General features: G+C 42.5%; 1 protein-coding gene across 3 annotated transcripts in view; it reads right to left on the reverse strand.

Moving 5' to 3' along the window:
- The window catches only part of LOC115239159 (ankyrin repeat domain-containing protein SOWAHB), a 116,303-nt gene that overhangs the window by 8,219 nt on the left and 97,833 nt on the right, over positions 1-10,251 (reverse strand). For all 3 annotated transcript variants that reach the window (XR_003884598.1, XM_029813525.1, XM_029813524.1), the window contains exons 9-10: positions 6,647-6,745; positions 6,404-6,409 (exon numbers count right to left, since the gene is read on the reverse strand). Coding sequence is in view for 2 of the 3 variants with exons in the window: in XM_029813525.1 (XP_029669385.1) it covers positions 6,404-6,409; positions 6,647-6,745 (105 nt within the window). In the remaining variant the exon portion in view is untranslated. The remainder of the gene's footprint in view (positions 1-6,403; positions 6,410-6,646; positions 6,746-10,251) is intronic.

Raw genomic sequence — 10,251 nt, forward strand, 5'->3', positions numbered from 1 at the left:
AAGAGGAGAGAGAGAGAGAGAAAAGGGTCGAGAAAGGGAGAGAGAGAAGGAGGAAGGAATTAACAGAACAGTGCCGTCGCAGAGACAATGAGTAATTAATGGCATCGTATTATGAATATCACTTCGAGCGTGCGAATTCGCATTTCCGCGACAAAGACGTCGCGATCCGAAACAATCCTTATATGCGTGCTTGCTTGCGTGCGTGCGTGCGTGCGTGTACGTAAGGGAGACGGTATATAAATTAATAGAATAATTGAATATTAGATTTAGAATTTAATTGAGGATTAGATTGAATTAAATTCGATTAGACTTCCTTGAAGTGGTGTGGGGGAAAGGTTCGGAGGTTCTTTCTTTCGCTCTTTGAACACGAACTGTTTCATAAATGACAAAGAAGCGAAATTAAAAATTCGCGACAGATGCATATAATGTGAATATCAACATTTTTAAATATATCAAAACAGTCATCATTAATTATTAGTTATTTTTCATCGACAGGCTATTCTTCGCTCTCTCTTTTTCTCTCTCGGCAGTCTTTCGCCTCGACAATTCGCAGACAGTATCTATGGTAAAATGAAAGTGCGGTCGGTCAGGGACACCCTGTACTCTTGCCGCGGGCTAGCGTTCGTGAAAGAGTACGTTGTAGCGATGCTCGTGTCGATAAGTACGACAAATTGCGCGTAATTGTGTACGTATGTATGTGTGTACGTGTGCGCGAGTCATTATCTGGCGGAGGTGAAAATGCGAGCGATCTATTTAAGAGTACGTTTTGTAAAAATATGCGTAACATTCACGAATAAGGAAAGAAACAGGTGTATCTAGAACGTAAACTCATTCTATATATTTTTTATATACATACGACATGTGTGTAAGAAGTGAAGGCGAGTGAGAATTCTTTAAGAAACTTTTTATTCTATTTCTATACGCTGGCAAAAAAATTTTACAAGCCTAATTTGAGTTTTTTTATAAGGAAGATACAATATTATACACAAATTAGCAGACGAATCATAAGATAAAAAAATTAATTACAGAGAAAGCTTTTAGCAGATTGAATTTGCGGACGTAATAGATTATGCTTCAATTCTGCTTGCGGTGCGCGTAATCGTAATACATTAACGCTATGCCCGTCGGTACAAAGGCCGCGGCGGAAAAATGCGTAACGAAAGGGTCGATTTGAATCTGTACAATGCTTTTACCCTCAATTAAGCCCACCCTCGAGATACATCGGGCGCGACATTTGGCCGCGCTATGAAGGCGATTAAAAAATCGTCCCCGTCGTCGTCCGGGTTCATGAACGACTGTATATCGTTGGCGTTTAATATCGAACTGCGCAATAAACGATAGTGACAAATGTGTCAAAACCGCGATCGTAGTTATCGAAACGCGGGACGCACCCTTCGCGTTTTCGCACCCTCGCTTATGATACGCTAAGCCGTGAGAGAAGGGTTGGTCGCTCGCGCGTGTGGAGAGAATGCGATTCACCCCCTCCCCGCTCGCCCCTAAAAATTTCTAATTTATTTCACTTTAAAATCCCCGCGCCTATAGATACGCGCGAAAAAACTCACGACGGTCATATACGACGATCACATATATAGAGCGGAAAACGGCATGTATGGGGTGAGTAGACTTCCTCGCGCGTCACCCTTTTGCCAGCTCCAATAGCGTGCGACACGTGTGTCCTCGCGACAAGTGGCGCGACACCCCCCTGGCCAATTCACGCGCCCTCCCTCACGCATCCCTTCGCGATACGGATGTGCATGTACGAGGTGTCGCACAAGTAGCGCGCTCACCGCGTCTCTGGGAACCTAACTAGAAGGAGCATTCGTTGCTTCAACATCCAAGCATCGAGAGCCTTTGAATAAAAAATAAAAAAAATGTCGGAGGCTTTAGAAAATTTTATTCAATATAAATAACGTTATTTTTTCGAAATAAGACTTTCCAGCGTGAGTTAGTGCGTGCGTGCGTGCGTGTACGCGTAAGGGAGACGGCGACGCCGCGAAAACTAGCCTCGCGTGCATCGCCCTTATCGCCCTGCACGCATGCACTTTCATCCGGCTTCTATGTGAATCTTTTTTTCGAACACAATGTATTCGAAACGGATAAGATAGATAACAGATCGTTGGCCGCCGGTTAATCTCGAACTTGTACTTCGATCAACATTTTAATTGGAGGTTTTAATTAGCGCGTACACTTAATGTTCATTTAATGTTGAAAATTAAAAAAAAAAAAGATCAAGTCAAGAGATTATTTCCTGATTAGAGGTTCGCGCTGCTCGTCGATCTATGATCAACAGGACGTGCGTGACTATAGATATATCGTGTATAAATCGATCTTACGTACAAATGAGCAGTCAACGAACACTGTGTATTTTATGATTAAGCTAAGCGTATTATTAAAATATACATATACGGGTTTCAATGTATTATACGTATAATGCACGAGACTAAAAAGAAACGAATATTAGTCCGCGCTTGTTAAGTGGACGATATTATTTCGTACATATCTTTATTAAGAGTCGTTTCATTAAGATACGGTATATCAGATTGATCTACAAAAGCGAATGTTAAAAGCGGGACCCTTACATTCTGTTCATTGTGACAAGCTCGACACGTCGAGGTCCTCGGGGCATCACCGTTACATGCGCCATTTATCGCGAGGGCAAAAGTATTAAAAGAACGTTATCTCGCAATTAGTATCGTTCGACTCGGACGGAGCAGGTGAAAAAAGGGCTTACTTTTCCAATTCGCACGTCAAATAACAGCTGCCGCTCTGACGTTCGCCAAGATAATATGATACGTGAAGTCGATGCGCGGCTGATGCGACACTGCGTAATAGTGTCATGATAGTCGTATAAGCGAGTCCGATAAGAGATCCACGAATTATCCATCCCCCAGTTGTCGCAAAAGATTTTAATCACCGAGATAATTTACATTCTCTTTACGTTGGATACTGGCGAGAAGATCATTCATGATGTTTTACAATGTGAAATAATTATTTGGCTCTTACGCATATCTTACGCCCATATTTACAACTGGATAAAAATAGCATTTATATTCTTCTCTTTAAATACATAAATTCAAATTTTATACCACGCAGTCTGATAGTTAACGCGCGTCGTCGCTCAACATACCTCTTTCATGCCGAGGGAAACTGGTTTAATTTAGATAAAAGTCGCTGGAAGAAAGAGAGAAAGAGAGAGCCGATCGGGGGGCCGAGAGCCGGCCAAACAACAAAGTAGTGCGGATTAAAGTATGCGATATACGAAGTCATAATATACGAGGTGCCTATATCTTCAAACTTTGAAAGAGATTCCGATAACTTTGACGATGTATGAGAGTCTTTTTTAAATTATAAATTAAATTTTAAGTTATATATTTTTAACGCTAATGGTAAAAATAAAAAATCGTTGCAATGGTTATTAATAAAAATGAGGCAATATAGCAAAAAGCAAAATGAAACCAAAATTAACTAAATTTAATATTATTTATTATATATTCAGGGGACAAAATACCGAATGATTAGAAAGAGATCCGAAAAGTGCGAGTATTTGGCTTTATATATGAAATCTGGATTTCTGTGATACCAGATATGGAAACGGGTGACTTCTCAAACACCCCGTACATGAGGGTGGGTACATGCGCGCGGAGGATGGGAGGACCCCCCCTTTTTATGCTCTCCCAACGATATTTTAAAGTAGCAATGTCCCGGAGCATACGGAGCCTCGAGACAATATCGCGCCCCTACCGCCACTTCGTCTTCGTCTTCCGCGTCTCCGTTCCTCTCCGTTCGAGTACGCGCGCTCTAACGTGTCCCTTCTTCCTGCCTCTTCATTTCCCTCATCCTTTCTCTCTCCCTCTTTCGTCCTGCAGAAACAGGACAGCTGCCGGCCACCAATATCACGCACGCGTATATCACCGTTGAGGATTTTCAATTTTAATATTTTCCTACATCGGGCCGCCTTTACGAGCCGCTATATCATAACGGCGCTTCTACTTTTCCCTGCCCTTTCTGGAAGGGCGAAAGAAGTCCGGGGAAGGAGTCCGCATGTTCCGAGGTTATCTCGTTTTTCAACATAGGCCCGCTCAAAAATCGGTGGGAGGGCAATATCGTTTTCAACGATGTCTATCATGTAGACATTTCTTATATGCCTCGTATATTTCGCGTGATAGAATTTAATCCCACGATGGGCCAAGCTAATTCAAAATAAGAGATACGTAATTCTTATGTATGCCATGGTAAAGATTTAAAGGTTGAAACTTTCCGAGGGAGACTGATCTTATATATAATAATAGTTCATTCAAGTTTAAATTTTAATGATTTGAATTTTAGTAATTCATTATTAACGTGTGAAAAATGTGACAGATAATTTTTCTCTCATTATTATAATAATTGCTCAAAAATTCGCAAAATGCGTCAACTATAATTTATCTAGTATTTTGAATAATTAATTCTCGAATCGGAGATTATGTTTCGAATGGATCACCCGTTGCAGATTCCAGTTGCATCTACTGGAGCCTTAACCGGGATCGTCGTTGACTGTCGTGCGCCAGGCAAGGATGCAGGCGCCACATGGGCGGCTTACGAGAACACCCCCCGTCCCCTTCGGGGGACACACGGGGAAACAAACGCGGCCATCCCCCGTTTTTTGCGGGGATTAAATGCGAGGCGATGCCGCGATAAGCCGGTAGAAAACCACGGTAGAAGCGGTACCGGTGACAGATTACGCCGGTGACTGCGATCCGCTTCGTCGTCAACAGGCCGACCGGGGATTAAAAAAGTCGTGATCGGCGGAATTCTTACGATAAGTGAGTCGGATAATAAATAAGTGAGTCGGAGAATAAAATAGCCGCGATGGTGGGCCTCTCGAGCTATGATTTTTCACGCTAAGAGCGTCAAATAGTTGGGTGCTCGTTGAGATCGAGAGACATTCTCAGCTTGTATCGAAAATTCCAAAGCTTATGCGACGAAGCCGCAAAATTTGGCATTAACTCTGAACGAGGAGAGATCCTAAATTAAATTAGTAAACGTCAAGAATATTCAAAAAGAATCGTAACGCGTATATGTACGCGAGAGGGAATAATTTTATTACTTCGCATATTGACTATACTCTTTGTAAAATTTACTATATCGACATTTCCTGGCACTTTTTCCAGCAAACCTGTCGGAGAAACCGGTATCGATGCCCGCGAGCGACGGATATTAGTCGTGAATAAGATCGTCTCGAGCGATTCCACGCGAAGCTCCACCGGATGATCTTTTTTTTCCACTCGTTTCTCTCCTACGTCCTCTTTCATTTGCCGCGGGATTGGGGGAAAGCCGGTGGCCGGGATAAGCCGTAGAAAAGCGCGGCGCGGGAGCGACGCCGGTGACAGATTACGCCGAGCCGCGCGATCCGCAGTCTGGTCCTAAAGCCGCGCAGTGGAAAAGGAAAGAGGAAAAAAAAAAACGTCCAGAGAGGATTCGCCGAGGACAGATCCCTCGTCCGGGGTGTGGATTACCTATTCTACATCGGTACGTACATGAGCGCGACCGTATTCATTATATCCGGGGCTGCGTTAATCCCCGGCAGCGGCGCATCGAGTCGGCCGGAATTGTCATCGGGGAAAATACAGGAATAGCGACGCGTGTGCGTCATAATATGTTTCCCCGTATTATGGAAATCTCTTGTACACTCGATTTCTCTTCCGTTACACGAGTTATCTCTCTCTCTCTCTCTCTTTTGCTGATTCTTCAGATCATTAATTTTTCCGCTGTCGTACAACTTGAAAATTACCGAGATATTGATGTAGAAGAGATTCTTTTCTCAATGTTTCTTTTGCTGATTCTTCAGATCATTCATTTTTCCGCTGTCGTACAACTTGAAAATTACCGAGATATTGATGTAGAAGAGATTCTTTTCTCAATGTGAAGCACTCCCTGGCTTATATAAGTCTTATAAAGAGCAAAGCGGCGGGACCACACACGTCTGATCCTATCTGCGGGCTTTTCTGTGCGCGCTTCCCCTCTCTTTCTCTCTCTTCTTTCCTTCCTGCCTTCCCTCCTTCTCACGCGGATTGACTCTCCGTTTGTTCTACCTCTTACAACGCGAATCGTTCCCTAAACCGATCCCGCTCTCCGTACGTCCGGCAAATTATACGCGATCGTGGCAAGGACCGACAAAGATACTCTGCCTCGATGTTATCCGAATGTATTTGATGCGCTTCATTTTTTTTTGATAAACAAGAGCGCTATCGACATAGGAAATAATATTCGTTTGAAGCAAACTTTAACCCGATATATGAATTATAAATTGCTATTTTCATCGATCGCAATTTTATTAAAAATTAATTTTATTAAATAATTTTATAAAATAATTTTATTAAAAAAAAAAAATTATTTAATATATTTGAAAGAATAAGACACTTACCCCATTCTGCGTCATTCGATGGAGACATCCGATGATCGGAAACAGAAAAATATGAAAGATTAAGTTGATCTCCAATCTTCCATTACGGTTTGCAAAGATTAATAATGTAAGATCGAATAGTGCAAATCGCTCTAATATATTCTACAGATAAAAATTCCGATTCTTCAACCTTATAACGTCTAGAAAAAGCACTGGTTTTAAACAATATTTTATTCAGCAATCTCAGAGGGAAAGAACACTCACCGTGGTCTCGTTGATACTCTTGTTGTAGTCCCTGTAGGTGCCCGCTATTAATTTAATGATGTTCTCCTCGCCGTGTTTGGCGCCCCAGTGTAAAGCCGTCTGTAACACGCGCGAAGAAAGACGGGGTCATAATTCGACGGTCGTTTAAATCGCGCGAGACCGGGATTACCGTGCGGGATTTTGCGAGGAAGCCGGCGCGATGGGAAGGTGATAAGTAAAAATGTATCAGCGCCGAGATTTATGACCGCGGCTGCAGATTTTTCGGGCGCCGAAGGTGGCCCGATTGCAGAGACACGACGCGAGCAGCTGTAACGTATTTTCGGGATGACGCGTCCGTGAAATATTCGCGAATTAAACGACGGCAACGGCCCGGCTGTCAACCGGGACGAGCTAAATGAATGGAAACCATCGTCGGGATGTATTCGAGAGAGAGAGAAAGAGAGAAGACTCCCCGACTGGCAATCGATTACAGTCGGAATAGAGTAAATGCGATTCCAGGAAAGCCGGAAAGAGCAAATAGAGAGCTTGAATTTTATTACACTTAGATAGAACTAAACTACATGAAAATTCTTCGAAAAGTGCGAGGGAAATATTCTTGGCCTGATTGCAGCAAAAAATGTGACAGTCACGCCTTTTCTTTTTCTAATACAATAAATATTATATATCTCTATATTCAAAATGGTATATATATTTATATTTTATATATATATATATTTTTTTTTAATTAATAAATTAAATATATTAGAGAGAGAAGGGAAGAATTAGACATAGTAGAAGATAGAAACAGCACTATAGTTGATACTTCGGCTATTGAAATACAGCCTTCTTTTTATGTACATTTTTGTTGCACGCTTTGCTTTTCGTACACTCAATAAAGTTATTATTATTACAAATTATACCCTCAGTTTCCTGAAAAACGTGTAATTCTGATAAAATTAATAATACCGTTAAGAGAGTCTCGCGGCGAGGTCTCTCGCTTAATCGCAGCCACGTTCGATTACCCGCATCATATACTCGGCTGTCGAATATATATGTACCCGACTGTGGCCGCACTGTAAACCCTAGAGTCCAGTGACCAAAATTAACGGCGAAAATTAATCACCAAACCACGGGCGCGACGTCGACTATTAACGCGACATTCTCCGGCGAGTCCTGATCCGGGGGAAGCGCGCCCTAAAAGGGCATACACGTTTTTCGCAGTAAAGTGAGAGAGGGAGACGGTAGAGTAAGCAAGCTTTCGTAGCGGAACATGCGTTTTAATTTTATCAAGCCCGCGCATCCCGCGGGTAGATTAAAAATAGTGTCGGTCTCCAGATTCGCGCGGGAACGTCAACGGAAGCTGCCCTCGACCTGAAGCCGGCCGCTCGTACGTCGGCCACCCTCTGCACGGCGGTGGACCGCAAGTCGCGGACCACCTCATTAGCGAACCGGGGAGGAAAAAAAAGGACTTGTTCTAACGAGGCTACGTACGTAATGACTGGAACCACGCGCGAATGTGTATGCGTGAGCTGACACATACATGGTCTCCATACGAGTCTCTCTCGCACAGGTACAGACTCTCTCATTTTATATGCGCGGTCCCCGCGGCAAATTAACGGACGACGGATCGAAAGGTGAGCGACATGATATTACGTCGCCACGTGCAATGCTAATAAGGTTGAAAGGATACGAGCTATACGGGACTAATCGATCGAATTGGTGTGATTGCGCGGATTGAGAAATTAATCGACTTGTAACGAGGATGAAGAATATATACTGAAGATCTTTTTCAAACAAACTGAAATCTATTTATATAGCATTTATATAGTTCTCGCTATTACTTTCTTAAATGGAATTAATGTATTATATATCACTGATAAGTAGTGCGAATTTAGTTATAAATCTCACCGAAAGAATTAATTAATAGTAATATCTGTTTCAATTATATTTTAAATATTTTATTATCTATTTAATTTGTTTATTTTATTAATTTTAATCAATTCAATTTAATTTTAATTTTAATTATAATGTTAATCATATTTATTTTTATTTTTATTCAATAATATTTTAAAAATGCATCTTGTATTAATGTATTATAATATATGTGATAAATTCATAGCAATATATTTTGTTGAAGAAATATCTCTAGGTTTGTAAGTTTATATCACATCTTCAGAGCAAAAAAATGTAATATGCATATAATTTTGAATTTAAATAAAATTAATTAATTTAAAAATTTTACTACTATAAACAGTGAAATAAAAGACGGAAAAATAAAATGTGAATGTTTTCACTCGAAAATCAGTGAAATGCTGACTTCGGTGAAATCTTGTCATTGCTTTAATCAGCGACATCCATTCCACTGATTTAATTGTAGAAAGTATATTCGCCGCCAATTCTTTTTTTTTTTTTCTAATTTTCTAACGCGTTATCTCTCTTTACGCTACGGATAATTTGAAGAGTGGAGCACACGGAATTTACGCATACGGACGAATAATTAAGGGGGGCGCGCTGTCGCTGTACAATTATTAAACGTACCGCGCATAGCGCGAGCGGAGTCATTAACCGCGAAGTGCGCGGACATGGTCCATCTAATACGCTTCTACGCCGGCTGGCGAAGATGCAAGAATCCGGCTGAATTACACGGGGCGAGGTGCGAAATGAATTTTTACGGTGGTCTCGCGGGGCCATCAGCGCTTATGTGGGTATATCCCGGGGCCGGGTCCGCACACTACCGGGTGCGGACCGCCGTCTACTTCCCCGACCTGGCGTGCTAACGAAGTTTTATGAAGCGCGATAGCGCCATACCTACCTACGCCGCCGTTGACTTTGGCGCTCCTTAATTTGTGAATGCTGGCGCGGTGTCGGCCGCGCCGCAAAAGAATGGTATGTCGGCCGACAACGTGATATATCTTCGCCTCCTCCTCCTCCGGGCCTCTTCGGTCCGAGAGTATAGAGGCTACATACCGTAGCGAGTATATATACGGTAGCGCCTGCTTCCTTCCCCCCTCCCCCTCCCTCCCCCGCAAACGCGACTTTCTTCGAAAACGATCCGTGAGAAAGCACGCGATCCGAGTATCGATTTTGTGTTCTTCATTCTTTTTCGAAAATCCGACGCGAATCTCTCGGATGGGAAAGTAGTTCGCTTATAATAAAGACCGCGCTTCTCTTTCGCTTTGATATTAATAGTGTTAGACTGGCGTACATGTGTATATCTAATTTTTACACTAATTAAAACCTTAATTAATGTGACGGCTGTAGCAGTCGTGGCGCTAACGCGATTCAAGCCGAGATGCGAGATGACTACCGACCGTGACGGTTACAGTAGTCGGAGCCGCGCGCACAATGCGCAACTGCTTGACAATGTCGCTGTTTGTAGCTCAAATTTGTAGCGCAAAAAATTATTGCGAATTTATTATATATATCGAATACGCGGCATTTTCACCGGAAACATGACGAACGAAAGAAAATTCCCTTCCGTGGGATCCAACGTTCTCCGCGACAACGTGTGTACGCCACATGTTCGCGAAACTACGTATAAGTCGCAGCTATATAGTTGTCTCCCCGCGGATGCTGATTAAGCCGGGAGCCTGGGAGATCGCGGGCGGTTCGGTGGGGGGGGGGGG

The sequence above is a fragment of the Formica exsecta genome, unplaced genomic scaffold (genome assembly GCF_003651465.1).
Source record: "Formica exsecta isolate Colony F162 unplaced genomic scaffold, ASM365146v1 scaffold365, whole genome shotgun sequence".
Classification (NCBI taxonomy): domain Eukaryota; kingdom Metazoa; phylum Arthropoda; class Insecta; order Hymenoptera; family Formicidae; genus Formica; species Formica exsecta.